This window comes from Erythrolamprus reginae, chromosome 1 (assembly GCF_031021105.1).
Source record: "Erythrolamprus reginae isolate rEryReg1 chromosome 1, rEryReg1.hap1, whole genome shotgun sequence".
Classification (NCBI taxonomy): Eukaryota; Metazoa; Chordata; class Lepidosauria; order Squamata; family Dipsadidae; genus Erythrolamprus; species Erythrolamprus reginae.
In genome coordinates, this window is record NC_091950.1 from 331,205,076 (window position 1) to 331,226,431 (window position 21,356).

Sequence of the window (21,356 nt, forward strand, 5' to 3'; positions counted from 1 at the left end):
AAGAGAAATGAGAAAATGATTGAGGCAGAGAATGAGAGGAAAGAGAGAGAAAGAGAGAGAGAAGTGACTCTTGATTTAAAGCATATGGTAAAAGCACTTAAATAATAACAGAGAAAAAAAACCCCAACCCTCACCTGTTTTTTTTAATAGTTATGTTTTTGAATTTGCTGGTTGTTTTAGTTTTAATAGTAATAGAGTTTGGTTTTGTTTTATTATTAATTTCTTTTAATAAAAAAGAAGGGATTTATTATTTATTTATATTTATATTTATTTATTTGTTTGTTTATTTACCTATCTACAAAATACCAACCTTCAATTGAAGATTTAGCCAATGAAATTCAGCAACAAAAAAGTCACTAAATCAGTGATGGCGAACCTTTGGCAGTCCAGCTGGACTGCCACAGATTCGCCATCACTGGAAGAATTCCCCCTCCCCCTCACTTATCTTAGTTCATGGCACCCCACACAAGTTAAATTACAGCAAGACCAACAAAAGAAACCAACTGACAGATTAACAAAGAAGTCACTAGGTAGGTAAGTTAAATAATTATGCATATTTGTTATTTAAACTATAAATATCACAAAATTATGTTTTTTTCTCAAGGTGACACACCACCCGAGTTATGCTCAGTTTTTTGGCGAATTTTGACACACCAAGCTCAAAAGGTTGCCCATCACTGGCTTAGATGATACAACTGATTGGATTTGAAATATTAGCCTATCAAAACCAACCAATCAGAATAGAGCTGGAAGAGACCTTAAAGGTCATCTAGTCCACCCCCACCCCCACTCAAGCAAGAGAACCTACTCCCTCTCCTCTATGTGGTAGCCTCTCAAATACTGGGATACTGCTATCATGTCCCCCCAGTCCTTTTTTCTCTAGATTGGCCAAATCCAAATTTCATAACTGTTCTTCATATTTTTATCTCCAGGCCTTTAATCATCTTAGTTGTTCTTCTTTGCACTTTAATCATCTTAGTTCCTCGGCACTTTTCCCAAAATCTAACATCTTTCTTTTTGTCATGCGGTGACCAAGTTCACAGGATTAGAGACGGGGGAGATAGTGAAAGAAGTAACGAAATCTCCACAATTCAACTGTCTATGGAGATTCTCAGTCACGCAGAGTTGCATTAACAGAGGGATACAATCTAGAACTAGGGAGGTACTAATACCAGCTTAGTTAAGGCTTAGTGAGACCACCAGTTCAAGACGTTTCGCTTCAACTACGAAGAAGCTTCTTGGATGAGAAGCGAAACGTCTTGAAAGGAAAGTCGCCTGCAGAATTCAACAAGTCTTTCCATCTATATACTGTATACACATTTCAACGCAATAGGTCGAAATCCCTCACCAGCAAACAGGGCAGCTTTCCAAATTCCCGGGAAAGCGAGCCGGTCCCTCAACGTTTCGGCTGAAGCCAAAGCCACGTGGGACCAGGGACACGCTAGATCGGTTACAGTTGGCGAGGATCGGGGCTTGAAAAGCTGATCTGGTGTCCCGCTCTTGCACGCCGCCGTTCACAGCCTTTTCTGTTTACGGTTGCTGTAGCTACAGAAAAGCCTCTGGGCGTTTTAACTTCCTTCTTTTTAGCCATTTCACTCAAGCTCAGGACAATTTGCTTCCCTCACTTGCAAATCCTAAAGAAGCCTCGGAGAAGGACGGCACGGGAATGCACGGGTGTGTATGATATTTGCGAGCTGCTGCTTTTCCTTCTCCTTCTTCTTCTTCCTCCTCTTCTTTTTCCTCTTCCTTCCTCTTCCTCCTTCTCCTTCTCCTCCTCCTTCCTCTTCCTCCTCCTCCTTCCTCTTCCTCCTCCTTCCTCTTCCTCCTCCTCCTTCCTCTTCCTCCTCCTCCTCCTCCTTCCTCCTTCTCTCCTCCTCCTCCTCCTCCTTCTCCTCCTCCTCCTCCTCCTCCATCTTCCTCTTCCTTCTCTTTCTTCCTCTCCTTCTCCTCCTGCGCCATGCTCCCCTCCTATTTATTTATTTATTTATTTATTTACTTACTTACTTACTTACTTACTTACTTACTTACTTACTTATTTATTTAGTCCAATACACAATGAGGGTTTTAGTGGGTATATACCAGGGTGATTCGACACAAAATGTAACCCTTCCCTGGTATAGAGCTGAAGGGATTGGATACTGTAGCCTAGAGGATAATTCTCTGCCTTACAAGGCAAAGGTTGCAGGTTCAAGTCCCAGTGGGTATGGCTAGCTGATGAGGCCAAAATAAGGCCGAAATAGATCTATCCTAGTCTCCCTTAATTTTCAAATTCAGCTTAAACATGTGAGATATATATATATATATATATATATATATATATATATATATATATATATATTCAAATTCAGCAAAAAAACATGTGACATATATATTTATATATACACACATAGTAAAATACATGATGAAGATTATAGAGGAGATACTCATAGTAAAATATATCTAAGAAAGAATAGAAAAGAAGATATAGTAATAGAACATATCAATGAAAGAATAGAAGAAGAGATATAGGAATAGAAGGAATAGTGTTGTTGTGGTTGAAGCTGAAGTAGTCGCCAACAGGCAGGATGTTGCAGCATATGATCTTGTGGGTAATACTTAGATATTGTTTAAGGCGTCTTAGTTCTAGGCTTTCTAGGCCCAGGATTGAAAGTCTAGTCTCGTAGGGGATTCTATTTCGAGTGGAGGAGTGAAGGGGTCTTCTGGTGAAGTATCTTTGGACATTTTCAAGGGTGTTGATGTCTGAGATGCGATATGGGTTCCAAACGGATGAGCTGTATTCGAGGATGGGTCTGGAAAAAGTTTTGTAAGCCCTGGTAAGTAGTGTAAAAAAGAGCTCATTAATATATCTCTTTCTTTTACTCTAGTCACGCAGGGGTCCTCAAACTTGGCAACTTTTAAGACTTCAAGTCCCAGAATTGGAGTTGGGAATTAAAGTCTACAAGTCTTAAAGTTGCCAAGTTTGAAGACTTATGCGAGTCTACTGGAACCCAAAGGATGAGCACAGGACAATTGAACTGGGGGCAGAATGAGCTCAGTGGCTACGATAACCACCGGGCCACCTAGTGTTTCTGAGCGTTCCGGGTTAATTGGGTTTGTACTGCGTTCATATTCCAAACGATAAAGTCTTGTTCAAACTAAACGCTAAAAATACAAACAAAGGATACTGCAGCTGTCTGGGTCGATGGCTCACGCTTTTCAGAGATGGCTTTTGAAATCTGGATACCACGCACCGATTTCAGCTGAGCTTGAATTGGACTGGACTCTTTTAAATTGCAGTGCATGCTTTAGACCAGGGCTGCAAATAAAAGCTGTCTTTGATGGGCAAGCAAGGAAGAACATGGACTGCAGTGACTTATAATCTATGAACACAATGCCCTCTAAGAGCAATTCTTTGCTCAGCATGTACACCCATAGTTGTCTGCTTTGTACAAACACCTATTAGATAGTAACTTAGAAGGAACTTAGAACTAAGGAGAAATTTCCTGACAGTTAGAACAATTAATCAGTGGAACAGCTTGCCTCCAGAAGTTGTGAATGCTCCAACACTGGAAGTTTTAAAGAAGATGTTGGATAACCATCTGTCTGAAGTAGTATAAGATTTCCTGCCTAAGCAGGGGGTTGGACTAGAAGACCTCCAAGGTCCCTTCCAAGTCTGTTATTCTATTCTATTCTGTTCTGTTCTACTCTACTCTATTCTGAACTTTTATTATTATAATAGATAGCAGCCAGAGGGAATGACCCCCATGTCTGCATATTTCAGAGACCTCTTCTGTGGCTCTGAGATGCTTATGAATAAAACAGAAGGGGGAAAAGTTTCGGGGCGGCTTCTTTGCTTCAGCGTTCTGTCAACATTTGTCTTTAATTTTTTATGTTTTATTGATTTGTATCATAATTTCTTTCTTTATCGAGGACTGCTTAGAATTGTTGAGAGTCTGGCAGTTTACAAGATTAATAATTTGCCATTATATTTAGTTGCACAGACAGCCAGATGTTTAGACTGGCTTTGGCTCATTTATCCACTTATCAAGTCCTTCCCAAGGACCTGGAATTGGCAGAAGTTGTTGATTGATGGTGTTAAAGGTATTGTTGTAGAGCAGAGAGAGACCTTCAAACTTCACAACTTTAAGATTTCTGGACTTAAGAAAGATACTTAAGGATGATTCAAACCCTGGCCACCATTGGGCAGAAGATACCAAAGTATAGCCAACCAGACAAACAGGTTTCTACCCCAGACTTCTAAACACAATCACCATCACTCTAAGTACATATGGAAATGTATGACTAGCAATACAGCCCCCCTCCATTTACTTGTATAAGGATTATTTTCTATACTGTTCATCAGTGTTCCCTCTAAATTTTTTGGGGGGTGGGCGGAAAAGTATAGTGTCTGAGCGGCAGTCCCTTCAGGACTGGGCTGCACAGAATAAATAAATAAACAAACAAACAAACAAACAAACAAACAAACAAAAAAACAAAAATAACCCCACCCTGTTTTGCCTTAGAGAATTTCAAAATAAAATACTGTTCTGTGTGTCTATAACAGTGAGCTCATAATAGGGCAACTCTATCAATATCAAAATGCCATTTAAATAGTTGAGCTAGTTTCAAACTAGATTTTGATTTTCTTTCTCTCTTCCTTACTCCCATTCTTTTTCTTTCTCTTTTCCTTCCTCTCTTTTTTCTATCTGTTTCTCTCTCTTCCTCTCTCTCTCTCTCCTTCCTTCTCACTCTTTCCCTCTCGGCTTCTGGGCAGGTTTGGAAAACTCTTGAGTTGATGATGATTTTTAAGTGAGTGATTGCTCACTGCTCAGCTTAGAGGGAACTATGCTGTTCATGTTGTTTTGTATTTATTTGTTGTAGACTGCAGGAGAACCAATTTTGTTCTACATATGATGTACAATGAGAACAAGAACTATAGGGGTTGTCACAAAAAAGAGGGAGTCACACTATTCTCCAAAGCACCTGAGAGTAGGACAAGAAGCAATAGGTGGAAACTAGTCAAGGAGAGAAGCAACTTAGAACTAAGGAAAAATTTCCTGACAGTTAATCCGTGGAACACCTTGCTTCCAGAAGTTTTGAATGCTCCAACACTAGACGTTTTAAAGAAAATATTGGATAACCATTTGTCTGTAGTGGTGTAGGTTTCCTGCCTAAGCAGGGGGGTGGACTATAAGACCTCCCAAGGTCCCTTCCAACTCTGTTATTCTATTCTATTCCTAACATGAATTTATCAGCTCATACTCTATTCTTTCAGAGCTATTATAATACAGCCTTCTTGTTGTCTTAATTTCATAAATATACAATATAAAACTTTATTTCATTCATTAATTCATGCTCATTACAGTACTACTTATTCCTCTTAGGTCCCAAGGTACAGTGTTGATCAGATTAATTGATGTATTGTTGTTTATTATGGCTTTAGTCAATTGTAGCTTTGACATATTTTTAGTAATAAAGATGTGCATTACATTACAGTCTTAATTGTACCCATATTGGCTGTTCTGCTCCCTGCAATAATAAGGATAAACCTGTTAATTTGGCACAATTTGGCCATGATGCCACTTCTATCTCCATTTCCTATCTCTTCTTTGGTAACAGGTTGAACAGTGATGGCATACTTTGGGTTGTTTCTCATAAAATAAACAATAAACGTATTCCTTTAATTTAGGTTCAAAGTGATTTGTGAACTTCTCATTATGGTTTAGTATTAGGCATAACCAGGCTATTGTGGATTGTTGAAGTAACAGGGATTAAAAAATCCTGACAAATTTTTATATGTAAACCACATCTGCCCATTTTTTGGTGTTGATGTTCTGTTATTTGAGACATAGGTAAGGAAATGCTGTTTGACAAATGTAGCCGGTTGAAAGATAACAGTAATAAGGAGTTCTTTATGCTGGTGTTACAGTATTTGGTCATGTGGGCAAATTTTAGGAAAATTGGGAAAATACATCTAGGTAATAAAGGTATTGGATGATATCCTACCAAGTATCAAGTTGATATATACCTTGAGTAGGGCCTGACTATAGTGTAAAATAAAACCCCAAGATCTGAGCCAATCATATGGTTAAACCTAGTTTTCCCCAGGTATAACTTCTGTAAATTGGAATGGTCCAAAAAAACGTTCAGAATATTAACACAGCTACAGTATTTCTGATTATTTTGTTTTTAGTATCAATATTTTATATACATGTAGAAACAAGCATGGACTCAATTCCCCAGAGTTATGAGAGCAACATAGAAAATGCTTCTAGACATACGCTTGAAGAACAGAAAAATGGTCCAACCGAAGGTAAGCACAGGCATATTTTATGCAATGTGTGTTTGTGGACGTGGCTTTCTTGAGAGTTGCTGTTTCTGTTCACTTTTTATAGAGAATCCAATAAGGCCATTTCCAAATTACTGATTTCCAGCATTTTCTGTTCTGTGGTTTCTTTCAACCCCATCTCCAATTTTCCTTTTATTAATAAGAGTTTAAATGCTACTGCAGCACCTTGTCGGCCAAAATGGGGTGTATAGGGTGTGTACACCACCACCCCGTGCCTTGTTTCCATCCTTGATGGACTCCTGCAGCACTCTGCCAGCCAAAACCTGGGCCAGATTTAAACAACCCGTGCCCCATTTTGGCTATTAGAGATACTGCGGACTGATCCTTTGCTATTTCCAGGCTAGCCCCATGGGCCCGATTTAAGCACCCCACGGCCTGGGTTTGGCCTGCAGGCCTTGAGTTTGATGCTCCTAGTCTAAGGCAGTGTTTCCCAACCTTGGTCATTTGAAGATATCTGGACTTCAACTCCCAGAATTCCCCAGCCAGCATTCGCTGGCTGGGGAATTCTGGGAGTTGAAGTCCAAATATCTTCAAGTGGCCAAGGTTGGGAAACACTGGTCTAAGGCCTTTAACTGGGGCAGAGCAAACATAGAATCTATGTGACACAATTGCCATTTTGGGCTTTCCAATGTCACAAAGGGAGAGACAGTCTCTCGGCCTGTTTCTTTTCTGGATGCTAACTTTGTCATTCATCTCTAACTGCTCCCACTAGGATAGGTGCTGATGCTAAAACTTCCTGCTTAATTAAATCTTTGCAATTACTAAAGGAAAGGAAGTTGAAATATACAATGTGGAAAATGAATAAGAAAGGATTTTATTTGGCCTTCCTCCACTTTTAAAGTTATGCAACTTACAATTTCCACCACCACCCCTGTATAAAAACCAACTTACCGGTATGTCTTGCTCTTTTTGCTGCTTTATTGAAGAATTTTGGCCTGAATGCTTGCCAAGTATTACAGAAGAAAGGGAAGAACGATCAATAGAGGAGAAAATTCCTTTGTCTCCCTCAGGATTAGGGACAAATGTGAAGACTCAAATTGTAGATGACAGGTGAGAGCTTATGCACAAATCTTTTTATGCACAGGTGGAAAAACGGAGCTATGATTTAAATTGTGTTAATGCATGGTCTTTTCAAAGAAAAAAAAATGAAGATGTTGTCCACTAAGAGTTAGGAGACCATCCTATTATCTTTATATCTGTTGTAAGGAGAGTTGGCAGAATTGCATCTAAAGCATGCAAATCATTAATTTTATGTTAAAACTTTTTAAATGTATAATACCATACGTTATTCAAGTGCAGACCTAAAATGGCACTCTTGCCCTGTTATTGCTTTAGGTGGTTGTATTCCACCTAAAATCATTTTGTGGGAGATGGGTGGACATATAAAATATACTAAACTAATTAATTAATTAACGGAGGACAGGGGAATAAAATAAGCTTATTTTCTGAAACTTACTATAAAGCATGGGTGGGGAATGTCTTGTCTCTATGCATAATTTGATCTACTAGATGAGCTCTTCTGTAGTATTCCTTGCGTAGGACTAAGGTCACGTTGTTGGGCAAGCCCAAATGTGTTCCTAACCACATACAGATGCTTTGTCATCTTATGCTGTTAGCATAAGTTAGCATGAGTTTTGAACTCTAGGCTTTGCAACCATGGAGTTCTGGCCTGGGAAAAATTCTGGCCTGGGGAAATTCTAGCTTGTAGCAAAATGTAACAGGAGTGCATTTGCTGACACCTCAAAGTTTACTGTCAAAACTTCCCTAGATTTGCCCTTGCATTTTGTAACATCATTTTTTAACATGCTTATTGTTCTGTGTGTATGATGTAAACTGTGCATGCACATAGCAAAAGTTGCATAGAGATAACGTTCCTATAAGAAAGCTGGCTGGAAAGAAGGATTGGATTGGATTGGATTGTATCGAAGGATTGCTTGGAGTGTTTTGATGCATTCGCTCTTGGAATAAAGTTGGCTTCTTCCTCTTCTGCAATGGTCTCTGCTTATCTTTGAAACCCTACCCCGATGCAGAGTACTGGGCAGCCAAAATTTTTACTGCCATATTGTGGGTGTAGCTTATTTCGTGAATGTGGCTTGATGGTCATGTGACTGGGTAGGAGTGGCTTGAATGATCATCATCGTTCAAGTGAACTGTTAAGTCCTCAGTGTCGCTCGCTGGGGTGACAATTTGTTTCGCGTTTCCCACGTTCTCCTTCTTGGGTTGTCCCCTGCCTCAGGATGGGTAGCTAGGCGAACAGGTGCCGATCAGCTGTTGAGGGGGGAGGAAAAGCCTGTGTGCTGGTCTCCCTGCCGCTTTCCAAGGAGGAGAAAGAGGACGGAAGGGGGAGATTTAAAATATCGGAAAGCCGAGGGAGAGTTACATGGTTATTGTTGCCGCACAACGCCTTTTCATCTCAGCTGCAGGTGGAGTGAGGGCTACACAAGGGGAAAAAGACCGCAGCCCAGACTGCTTTGGGGCATCGTGTCTCTCCTTTCCCCCTCCCCTTATTGCTGCTGTGTGCTTCTCGCTTTTTTCCTCTTTCCTCGGGAGGTGGCTGCATGAGGCTGAAGTGGAGCCAGGCAGGAGAGAGGGAAGCTCATCTGAGGCCAGGAAGGAGGAAAGAGGAAAAAAGTGAGGAACACAGATGTAGCAGTAACAGCAGGGGGGGAAATGAGAGCTAAGCTGAGACCAGTAATCCAGGAAGTGACTGCCACTGGTCAGCTGGAGCTGCGCACCCAGCTTCATTTCTGCCGGTGGAACTGCGTTCCACCCCGTCCTGCCTGCTGCCCACCCCTGCCGATGCAACATTCTTCTCTTCCCTGATTCCTTTTTGGACTTCCTTTCTAGAGGGTGTTGGGGAGAAGATGGCAGAGAAAAGCATAACCATTGCTGGGTTTCTACCAGTTTGCCCCAGTTCAGGTAAATGGGTAGCAAAAGTGGAGGGAGGCTCTGCCCACCCACCCACACATCATTGTAGACATTCTATGCATGCATGCTCCTATTCCCGGACTGGTAGCAAAGGTAAGTGAAAGCCCCAACGGAGTATAACATGCCTGCAGTTAATTGGGAATCAACAAATTTCCCATTCCTTTTCTTCAAATATGCTTTGTTATTCCTGTCTTAGATCAACTAGACCTGAAGTGGGAAAAAGACAGAAAAGCATGGAAAAATCCTTTGAAGATTTGAAAATAGATTCTTCAAGAATTGAGATGCAATACCAGGTACCATGAAAAACAATGCTGTGGAGAATTTAATAGTAGAAAATGAAATGTGTTTTCTTAATTGTGGTAGAAAAATACTGTTTGCTTTACCCAAACCTCTTACATCTCGCTGCTGAACAAATAATAATTTGCCTGCTTATTGACCATCTGTACTACTATGAAACATTTTATTTATTTATGTATTATTTGCCACGCATCTCATTATCCAAAGTAACTTGCATTTTCTATTATGCAAGAGGGATTTAATGGATCCCTCCAAAACAAAGTCGATTGGCGGGACCCAGGGGAAAAGCCTTCTCTGTGGCAGCCCCGGCCCTCTGGAACCAGCTCCCCCCAGAGATCAGAATTGCCCCCACCCTCCTCGCCTTTCGTAAGCTCCTTAAAACCCACCTCTGTCATCAGGCATGGGGGAACTGAGATATTCCTTTCCCCCCAGGCCTATACAATTTATACATGGTCTGTTTGTGTGTGTGCTTGTTTGGTTTTTAATAAGGGTTTTTAAAAGTTATTTTAAATATTAGATTTGTTATATGCTGTTTTTATTATTGTTGTTAGCCGCCCCGAGTCTACGGAGAGGGGCGGCATACAAATCTAACAAATAGATAGATAGATAGATAGATAGATAGATAGATAGATAGATACAGTGTTCCCTCCATTTTCGCGGGTTCGAACTTCGCGAATAGCTTATACCACGGTTTTTAAAAAAAATTAATTAAAAAATACTTCGCGGTTTTTTTCCTATACCACAGTTTTTCCCACCCAATTACGCCATATGTCATCGCCAAACTAATAATTTTTGCAAATAAATAACAAAAAAAAAATTATTGTTAATAAATAATTATGTTTATCAATATCAGGATCACTAAGTGTCTTATTCAATGGTGAGTACCAGTAATAATGGTGAGTAAATGGTTGTTAAGGGAATGGGAAATGGTAATTTAGGGATTTAAAGTGTTACGGGAAGGCTTGTGATACTGTCCATAGCCAAAAATGGTGTATTTACTTCCGCTTCTCTACTTCGTGGAAATTTGACTTTCACGGGCGGTCTCGGAACGCATCCCCCGCGGAAATCGAGGGAACACTGTAAATAAATAAATGTCTTTGGGTGACAAGGAAGGAAATAATCTCTCTATAGAATGTCAAGCAGATTGATCAAGATAGGTAGAAGAAAGACACAGTGGGACTTCAACTGAAAATTACTAGCGATGGGAACAGATGTAGAAGAAATGCAAAATTATTTTGTTGATATTAAACAGCAAATATGGAAATGGATGAAAAGAACTAAACAAGGAGCTGTTGGCTGAATGAATGGGATCAAAAATAAAAGCACTGAATTCCAGAAGGATTATATGTATGGGGGTAGCAGTGTTATGTAGAAAGATTATACAATGGAAACAAATGCTAGTGTCAAAGAAAAAAGGATGGAAAGGAGACAGTAAATGCTGTGAGAATGGGGAAAATTTGTGAGATTTTGGATAGAGATGGTATAATGTTTAAATACACATGTGGTTTAATTATGGAATGACTCTGTGAAGGTTATATACACATGTACAGCAGTAAAGAGAACAAGAATAAATGCAAAAACACAGAGGGATAAGACTAATAAGGATGTCTGGGAAAGGCAAACCTTAAAGGTTTAAATGGAGGCAATTAGCAAAATCTGGGAAATGCAGTAACACTTTATTCCATGTGGGAAATGTACTTATGCTTCTGCCAGATGCTTATGCTTCAAAATCACTCTGAGAGATTTATGAATGTAAGAAAAATAGTAGAGTGCGTAGGCTTGAAGTTGCAGGCAAATGCAGTTGACAACAAGTGTGGATCTGAAAATCATCAGTATGTAAGATCAAAATTTGACCCTTTATGGAATGTCTGCTAACAACGGGAAACATAAATGCTGGTAGCAAGATGGTACATGGTTTACTGTAAGGAATGATTCCCGAGAGAGCTGAAAGTAGTAGCCTAGAAGAGACTGCTTTTGCTCAGTTTGGTATATGGAAATGAATATTGAGTATGACAGGAGAAATATTTTAAAATCAAGCTGATGCATTCTAAATGGGTACTTGAGATATATGTGATAAAACAAGAAGAGGCTCAAGAATGAATGGCTGCTAAAACAAAATAGATTGGGTTCAAGTGTTTGAACCCTGAGCATGCTTCTTTTAGTATAAAAGAAGCATGCTCAGTTAATTTAATCATATAGTCAGAATGAATATGAATCAAATTAGAGAAGGAAAAATGAATGAGACTTGAGAAAGGGGGAAAAAACCAGGGGTGAAATCCAGCAGGTTCTGACAGGCTCTGGAGAACCAGTAGCGGAAATATTGAGTAGTTTGGAGAACCAGAAAATACCATCTCTGGCTGGCCCCATAGTGGGATGGGAATGGGGATTTTGCAATATCCTTCCCATGGAGTGAGTAAGAATGGAGATTTTGCAGTATCCTTCCCCTGGAGCGAGATGAGAGGCCTTCATGGCACCGGACCAGATTATCTCAGGGACCGCTTTCTGCTGCACGAATCCCAGCGACAAGTTAGGTCCCACAGAGTGGGTCTTCTCCGGGTCCCGTCAACTAAACAATGTTGCTTGGCGGGACCGAGGGGAAGAACCTTCTCTGTGGCGGCCCCAGCCCTCTGGAACCAACTCCCCCCAGAGATTAGAATTGCCCCCACCCTCCTTGCCTTTCGTAAGCTGCTTAAAACCCACCTATGCCACCAGGCATGGGGGAATTGAGATAATCTTTCCCCCTAGGCCTTTACAATTTTTTGCATGGTATGTCTGTACATATGTTTGGTTTTATAATAAGGGTTTTTAACTGTTTTAGTATTGGATTATTATTCTATGCTGTTTTATTGCTGTTGTTAGCCGCCCCGAGACTGCGGAGAGAGGCGGCATACAAATCCAATAAATAAATGAATGAATGAATGAATGAATGAATGAATGAATGAATAAAATAAATAAATAAATAAATAAATCAAACAAACAAACAAGCAAACAAACAAATAAATTTTGAATGGAGTCTTCAGAGAGGGGCGGCATACAAATCTAATAAATTAATTTATTATTATTATTATTATTATTATTATTATTATTATTATTATTATTATTATATCCTCCCCCCAGGAGTGGGGAAGGAATGGGGATTTTGCAGTATCCTTCCCCTGCCATGCCCACCAAGTCATACCACATTACACCACACCCACCAAGCCATGCCCACAAAACCAGGAGTAAAAAATTGAAAAAAATCATAGTTTGATGGCACTTTAAGACCACCCCTCCCCCCCAAAAAAAGAGACATGAGAAGTTCAAAGGACAGAATCAGTGGATGGGTATGATGGAAGCAATAATGGTTTGCTGAGATGGAAAAGTATGGAGAGACAATGTGAATTATTTTAGTTAGCTCAGATTTAGCTACATTTCTGTTTCCTTTCTACTCTCATATCTTTAATTTCTTTGATTTAATGTTTGTTACTCCATTTTCTGTCATTTGCATAATTCTAGTTACTCAGAGACTACATGATGTGTACATATTTGTAATTTGCTTTCAGAGAAGAAAATAAGAAAGGGAAATGAATTTGGACATTGAATAGCAACCTATATCTAGATTTATTTATTTTATTTATTTATTGGATTTGTATGCCGCCCCTCTCCATAGACTCGGGGGCGGCTCACAACAGCAATAGAACAATTCATAACAAATCTAATGTAATTTAAAAACATTTTAAAAAACCCATTATTAATCAGACATATGTACAAACATACCATACATAAATTGTATAGGCCCGGGGGAGATATCTCAATTTCCCCATGCCTGGCGGCAAAGGTGGATTTTAAGGAGTTTATGGAAGGCAAGGAGGGTGGGGGCAGTTCTAATCTCTGGGGGGAGCTGGTTCCAGAGAGTTGGGGCTGCCACAGAGAAGGCTCTTCCCCTGGGACCCGCCAAACGACATTGTTTAGTCGACTGGACCTGGAGAAGGCCAACTCTGTGGGACCTAATCGGTCCCTGGGATTCGTGCGGCAGAAGGCGGTCCCGGAGATATTCGTAAAATATTCGATGTAAAGTTTTGGATGCAAAACAAAAAATAAATAAATAAAAAGGAGATGAACTATTTATTCTGGAATCAGATTTTCTCTTTTTAAGAGTGCATGCTTTAATAATGATTAGTACTAGCTAAAATGTTGGCTTACATCACATTATTTATATTGCCATATTATTTGCAGGATTCAAGTGAGGCAGAGATGACGGATCCAAACTCATTTCTGGAATACCTAGAAAGCATTGAGAAGTGTGAAAGAAATAGAGAATGTCTTGCCAAGAGCCCTACCAAACCACTTGCAAGAATCAGCTTTGATCAGCATAATCTCTTATCTCCTGATAGGTGGAAAATAGGGAAACAGTTGGGAAGATGCTTGCAATTAAAAAGGAAGGTTATGTTCCCGGATGATAAAAGTACAAATGGTTTTATTTCTAACAGTGTTGCAAAATGTCAGCATAATAAATATGAACCAAGGTCAGAAAGAAGAAAAGAAAATAACTCTGATTATGATGCTGAAGAGGGGGTAAGTGAAAAGGAATGTGAACTACCATTTAATCGGTCCAAAAGTTCACAACAGTGTCATGAACAACTAAGTGAAGTTAAGGCAGAAGTGGATGAAAAAAGTGACTCTTCTTCTTCTTCTTCTGGTTCCAAAGAACATTCTGGTATATTTTTAAGTGGATCCACCATTTCTAAGATTCCAATATGGCTTATGGAAGGTTTAGATGATGATGTATCACAGGTAACAGGAATGTCAAAGAATCCTTCACTAGATGCTTCTGACTCTCAGAACATAGAATGGAAACAACAACCTCATCCAGAGGACCATAGTTCTACATTGAAGATTGGTCAATATACACAAAGGATTGGGCAGTGCAAAAATAAATGCAATGTTGAAGCAGATGAATATTCAGGTGCCAAATTAGGAAAGAACCCTGGGTTTAAGAAAATCAATGATCAAATCATAAATGTTACAATTAAATCAGAGCAAAATAAGGAGATGACACCTACTAAATCACAAATGAAGTGCCACAGCAATGTAAACAGTGGGAAGCGATGGAGCGAGATATCCCCTTTAAGTGATTCATTCTGCTTACCCACTGACAACAATTTGCCATGTCCTCCCTATCTTACAAGTGGTGGGCTCCATAGAGCACCCAGCAGAAGCAAGGATGGGGAACTCTCTGATGCCGATTATGCCACAGATGAGCCCAGCGAAGCTGAAGATTATGCCTTAAAAAGCTGTGGAAAATCATTTCCCAAGAAACTCAGCACTCGGGAACTCAGGAGCCCAAAGAAAACCCCACAGACCACAAGCAGCAGCAGTAGCAGTGAATCCAGTCTCAGAGATGGCTGCTTGAAATACGAAAAGCCTTTCTCTTCCCGTATGGCATCTCCTTTTCATCCCCAGAAAGCCACAAGAGATCAACGAGAGCCTGAAATACTGATCAAGAGTATTGCAAGCAATTATCGTGGAGAACTAAATTGGCAGGCTCCTTCTTTGAGAAATGATCTTGTGGCTCGCCTCTTCCCTGTTTTCAAGAGCAAAGCAAATCCAGAACATAGGAATGGCACTCAAGGTAATTTGAAAAATATATGCTCTACAATGCAGTCATCCTATAGGAGGCTGGCTGGGGAATTCTGGGAGCGGAAGTCCACACAGAACAAAGTTGTTGAAATTGAGACTTACTTGACTATCTGAATACACAGTAATGTAATCACAAGAATTTCTTTCCAGAGCAAGCTCCAAAGAGGCGGATGGCCAAGTCAGAAGAACACAAATGGGATGATCCTGTCAGCCACGGAGAAACCTCTCTGTTAGCTCAAATGAAAGACGAGCAAGCAAAAGCAATGGATTTTCTCAGGTAGGAAAATGAGCAAGATTTATTTAGGATAAATGCATAAATCCTTTGTATTTATCTCTCTCTGTCTCGGTATATTTGTATGTATGTATACATATGCATGTGTATGCAAACCAGTAGTGGGTTTCACTTACCTACACTACCGGGCCAGAACCGTGAATGTGTGTGCAGGCTTGCCTCGCTCATGCATGTGCTTGCTTTGCTCCATGCACAGTGCTTCTTTGCATGCGCAGATCGTCCATCATGACATCCGGGCAGGTGGGCAGAGCCTTCCACCACCACTGCTACCGGTTAACCTGATTTCGAGTGAAATGATAGTAACCCACCACTGATGCATACATGTGTGTATGTGTATGTATGTATGTATGTATGTATGTATGTATGTATGTATGTATGTATGTAGCTGAAGGGATTGGATACTGTAGCCTAGAGGATAATTCTCTGCCTTACAAGGCAAAGGTTGCAGGTTCAAGTCCCAGTGGGTATGGCTAGCTGATGAGGCCAAAATAAGGCCGAAATAGATCTATCCTAGTCTCCCTTAATTTTCAAATTCAGCAAAAAAACATGTGAGATATATATGTGTGTGTATGTGTGTGTGTGTCACATGTTTTTTTTTTTTTGCTGAATTTGAAAATTAAGGGAGACTAGGATAGATCTATTTCGGCCTTATTTTGGCCTCATCAGCTAGCCATATATATATACATACATACATACATACATACATACATACATACATACATACATACATACATATATAGAGAGAGATAAAAAAATAAAGGGAAAACTTAAACAACAGAAATCCAAGTAAATCAAACTTCTGTGAAATCAAACTCCACTTAGGAAGCAACATTGACAGTCAATTTCACATGCTGTTGTGCACATTCAACTTTGTACAGAACAAAGTATTCAATGAGAATATTTCATTCATTCAGATCTAGGATGTGTTAATTGAGTGTTCCCTTTATTTTTTTTTAGCAGCGTATATATATATCCATATGTATTTTCAATTTTATATTTATAATTTTATAAAATGGAGTTGAACTAGAGCCCTCCATAGTCCCTTCCAACTCTGTTATTCTGTTCTAGCAAGGAAAAAAAACCACATATTGGTGAAATAATGAAGAATAAGAGCAAAGGTTAAAAAGTATAATAGGTTCCATCTTTGCACTCATCAGACCTATTCCTAACTCTGAAATTAGTATTTGAAATATGTATCTGTTTGCATGTTTGTTGCTAGGCAAATGGATCAGATGGCAAAAGCTGAAAACGGTAAAGTATATGCTGGGAATAATAGAAGAGTCTAATGTGCGATTTAGTATGTGAAATCTGAATACACATCTTTATGATTTACTTCTCAGAGTAGAGAGAGATAAAAGCAGATACAGTCAACGTTAAACAAAAATAAGGAGAAATTGCTAGGTTGTATTCCTCCTCTTGGGTCCTGGGTGTGGTCTGAATTTGGTTGTTTTTATTAGGTAACATTTAAGTAATAAACTAAGTAATATTATCAGTGCCAAAAGGGAGTGAGGCAAGTCCTCATTTTATATACTAATAGCTTGCTCCGTCAATGTGGGTGGGAGTGATCTTGGTGGTTCCTTGATTAGGCTGTTGTTTATTGTTAGCTTGTTTGTCTGACTTGGCAGTTTCTTAATTGGAGTATATGGATTACTTCTTGATTGTTGGTATAGTGCTAATCTAGTGTTATTTTCTGCTTACTAGTGCTAGTGAGGACGTGTTTGGGTTCTTTTTGTTTCCTTTTTGGCTTTTAGTGGTATCTTTTGTAGATGTATTTTATAAATGATTGTTTGTAGATGTTGTTATGGTCGATGTGTGATTATATGTGAACGTTGATGGTTGATTTGTCTGAGCTTTGTCTGTCTCTCTTTGTATGACTGTTTACAGTGTCAGTGGATGGTGGTTCGACATTTAAACATTCTTGAAACTTTATTTTGTTAAAAGCAAAGGGTATCTGATAGCTTTCTGCCATTTGCCCTTATATCTTTTCCTTTTGTGTGTTTTTAAAAATTTACTTACTTACTGTTGTGGTTAGCTCTGGCCCAGCTCCTGCCCCAAGGACTGTGGATGTGGGGGAGACATCCACATGCTGCAGGCCTGTTTTGCCCCCGGTGGAATCTGCTGATGAAGGCTCCTCTGACCAAGAAGACATGAGTGACAGGGAGGAGGAGAGTGTGGCAGACAGCTCAGAAGGAGATCAATTATCTAGCTCCTCCTTGGATTCAGAACAAGAGTAAATGATACAGCCACGCATGTGGAGAGCGATGCATAGGCAACAACAACTGAGAGATTATTATCAAAGAAAATGAGGCCACTTGTGGTTGGGTGGGGCTGTGGTAATTAGTGAGGCTGCTATAAATAGCAGCCTGTGGGTTTGGCCATTGTGGAGGATTATCTGATCGTTGTGTTTCATGACTACTTTACTGACTTTGACCTTTTGTGTGCTGATTTCCCCCCGCTTTGAAACTAAACCAGCGCAAAGTGTGTTTCACTTTGTGAAAGAAGAAGGACTGTGAATTGCCTCACAGCTGCAAGCTAAGTATCACAGAACTGATGAGGGACTTGTACAAATTACCAGTTTGTTTGGAGACCAGTGCTCTTTGCTATACCAAAAGAGGGCTTGGTTTAAGTGAATTTTCATTATAAAGAACATTGTTTTGAATTTTCAAACGTGTGTGTGTCTGAAATTTGTACCTGTGAATTTTTGGGAGGATTCTACCAGAGAGCCCGACAGAACACTTACTTACTTACTTACTTACTTACTTACTTACTTACTTACTTACTTACTTACTTACTTACTTACTTACTTATTTCATTTGTCAAACATGTGTAGGATAGTAGTTTATATAAACATAAGTAAAATGTAATGATAAAAGAGGACAATAGGACAGTAGGACAGGGACAGTAGGCACAGTGGTGCGCTTATGCAAGCCCCTTACAGACCTCTTAGAAAAGGGGAGAGGTCGACTGTAGACAGTCTAAGGTTAAAGTTTTTGGGGTTTGGGGAAGAAACAGAGTCAGGTAGTGCAATCTAGGCAATGATCACTCTATTGCTGAAGTCACATTTTCTGAGTTTAGAGCAGTTTACATTTAGTTTGGATCTATTATGTGCTCCTGTATTGTTGCGGTTGAAGGTGAAGTAGTCATTAACAGGGAGAACATTTTGGTGTATGATTTTATGAACTAGAGTTAAATCAGATTGGAGGCAATGTAGTTGTAAATTGTCTAATTGTAGTATTTCATGGATGATAAAATATTGTTCCAATTCCAGCCATTCACAATTAAATTGGGGTAGGTGGGTGGCCTGGCACTAGTGAATGGTTGCCTTTCTGAACATACAAAGTTAGGGTGTGGTGTTTTTTCCCCCAGCAGAAGACAAATCAACCAGTATGATGCTGTCCAGGCTCAGTCATCACATCTCCTGGATGAATGTAAGAGCCAAGTAACTTTGAAACTTGACAGAGAAAAACCAGAATGTCAGACGCTGGTGCCAGCTGTTAAAAAAGAGGAAGAGTCTGAACAAATAAGAGTAGGTGGTATCTTTTTAGTTGTAACTATACTGGAATCCTCAGTTCACTTTTTCAAATGAGAATGTAGAATAGATAATTGGGGATTTTCTTGATGTGATGGCAGTTTGGTATAAGGAAGAAAAGCAAAATGATTTGTGTAGAAAATATGATTCCCCAAAGCTAGTGGATTTGTTTATTTTTTTAAAAATAAAACTATTATGCAAAATTCTGGATGCTATTACCACTAGAAAACTCTGTGTGTATGGGGAATATACTGTCTGATAGGAGATCTTTACAAGTGCCAAAAATAATGATTGAAATCACTCTCATATTGTCTGAGATTTTGGAAAATGTTCCTTCCAGATTTCATGAAACCATTTCTTCCAAAATCTTGTGAATCTCAAGATTTATATCCAAAATCTGTTACAATTTTGTGCAATGTGTGATGCTATATACAAGTACTGCTCCTTAGAAGTTAGCTGGAATTTATATGTACAGTATATGTACAGTGCAGTGACCAGATAGAGAAAATAATGAGGAGCCGCCAACTAACCTTCAAAAAGATCAATTTTCCCCACATGTTTTTTGGGGAAAGATAGTAATCACATTGCATTTTCAAAATAATTTCATTGCCAAATTTTAATGTTAATGTTTAATTGATTCCAGCCTTTCATCATTCCAGTTAGCAACATCTTTAATATGTGTCCTTGATGATTAGGTAAAATGATAGAATTTATAGTTCAATTCATCTGTTAGATGAAATTGGAATTCATTTGCCTTATTGTAATAATTATCACTGGAAGACTTGAAGGTCTAGGTTTAGGAACAGGTGCATCTTGGAGAAGTCTTACCTTTATGGTTTCCAATAGTTGACACTGAATTTTAGCACAGAATCAGTCACAATAATTACAAATCAGCAAGCTCTCAAATTCCCATTTCTCTCTCTTTGTGTTATTAATCAGCTCTTTTTGCCTCTATTGACTTGGTGGACGGGGTGGTAGTCCAGGAATATCCTGCCTAAGCTCTCCCAGCTTGACATCTTCCTCCATAATTTTCCATCTGATATGGATAAAGACTAAGATCTAATGCAAATACTTAGTCTTCCATCAGAAGCGGATCGGTGTCTTTTTTTTTCCTCCTTGAAAATAATCTCTGCTTTCTAATAACAGATGTTGAAGAAGCAAATTGCAGGCCTACAGGAGGAGCTCAGGAGAAGCAAGATCCACTGGCAAACTGCCCACAGCAGGCTAAGGACTCAAGTAGAAACACTGACCAAACAGAACCTGGAACTGCAGGATGAGCTTGCAATGTCTGAGCATCATAAGATGGAAACCCAGAGAAAACATGGAGCAGTGGATATTATTAACAGAAGATCAGAAACACCGGTACACTAAGCAATAGTTTTATCTGAGTTTAATGGCTTGGCTTCCTTTCCCATGCTTGCTTCAGAGTAAAGACCAGGGGTCTTGCAAAATATTCCATTGGTAACGGTCAGGGGTGGGTTCCTTTTACCTTTTCCTGCCAGTGTGCATTGCTACACACGCGTGTCCCCTAGCGTGATTTCACTTTCGTGCATGCTCAGAGGAACGATTTTACTTCTGTGCATGCTCAGAGAGCTGAATCACTGAAAATTACCAAAAAAAATAAATAAATATGGTGGCAGCACGGACCAGTACAAATAGCACTGGAGCTGTCACGCCAAAATTGCGTCATTGGTGGGCATGCACCAGACCGCATTGGTAGGAATCCACACCTGGTAACAGATTATTCTGTAGTATAGTACTGTTTAGGTCAGCTTCCCCTAATGAACTCCCCCTAATGAAATCTTGCAATTTATCTAACCAGCATATCAATTCATAGAGAGGTATTAGTGGTATTGGAGCAGGTAACAAGCTAGGGGTTGTTTTCTTTTCATTAGTGTGCAAGGACAAGAAATCTCCTGGAAGTTGGTCTTTTATTTTCTTACCAAGGAATTGACTGCCCCATGGGTGTCCTTAATTTTGTTTGATTTTTTTTTTCAAATTCAGGTGTACTGAGAATCACTATTGGCTGTGTTTCACTCACTTAAGCTGTGTTTTATTATTAATGTAGCATTTCCTTCCCAGCTTTCTGCTGCTATCTTGAGAGGGACATCCTCCCAAGAGACCGTAGAAGAGAGACTGTTGCAAGATAACCACACAAGTCTCATTGATGCCCATGTGAGAAGGAAAATATCATTTAATGATTTCTCTCATAATGATAGGAATACCCAGGTAAGTCATGTTTAATAATAATAATAATAGTGGAAGGGACCTTGGAGGTCTTCTAGTCCAACCCCCTGCTTAGGCAGAAAACCTTACACTATTTCAGATAAATGGTTGTCCAACATCTTCTTAAAAACTTCCAG

The 21,356-nt window shown here is 39.5% G+C and overlaps 1 protein-coding gene across 3 annotated transcripts in view; it reads left to right on the plus strand.

Annotated features, from left to right (window-relative positions):
• The first annotated feature begins 1,580 nt into the window (after positions 1 to 1,580).
• LOC139157263 (centromere protein J-like) overlaps positions 1,581 to 21,356 on the plus strand; it is a 37,333-nt gene continuing 17,557 nt past the window's right edge. The window contains exons 1-9 of one of the 3 annotated variants that reach the window (XM_070733842.1): positions 1,581 to 1,674; positions 6,197 to 6,292; positions 7,255 to 7,378; positions 9,453 to 9,549; positions 13,769 to 15,164; positions 15,323 to 15,449; positions 18,831 to 18,990; positions 20,140 to 20,355; positions 21,076 to 21,222. In XM_070733842.1, coding sequence (XP_070589943.1) covers positions 6,205 to 6,292; positions 7,255 to 7,378; positions 9,453 to 9,549; positions 13,769 to 15,164; positions 15,323 to 15,449; positions 18,831 to 18,990; positions 20,140 to 20,355; positions 21,076 to 21,222 — 2,355 coding nt within the window. In that variant the 5' untranslated portion in view covers positions 1,581 to 1,674; positions 6,197 to 6,204. Of the gene's footprint in view, positions 1,675 to 6,196; positions 6,293 to 7,254; positions 7,379 to 9,452; positions 9,550 to 13,768; positions 15,165 to 15,322; positions 15,450 to 18,830; positions 18,991 to 20,139; positions 20,356 to 21,075; positions 21,223 to 21,356 lie in introns of those variants that run through there. The other 2 variants (XM_070733843.1, XM_070733844.1) reach the window with 2 other exon arrangements.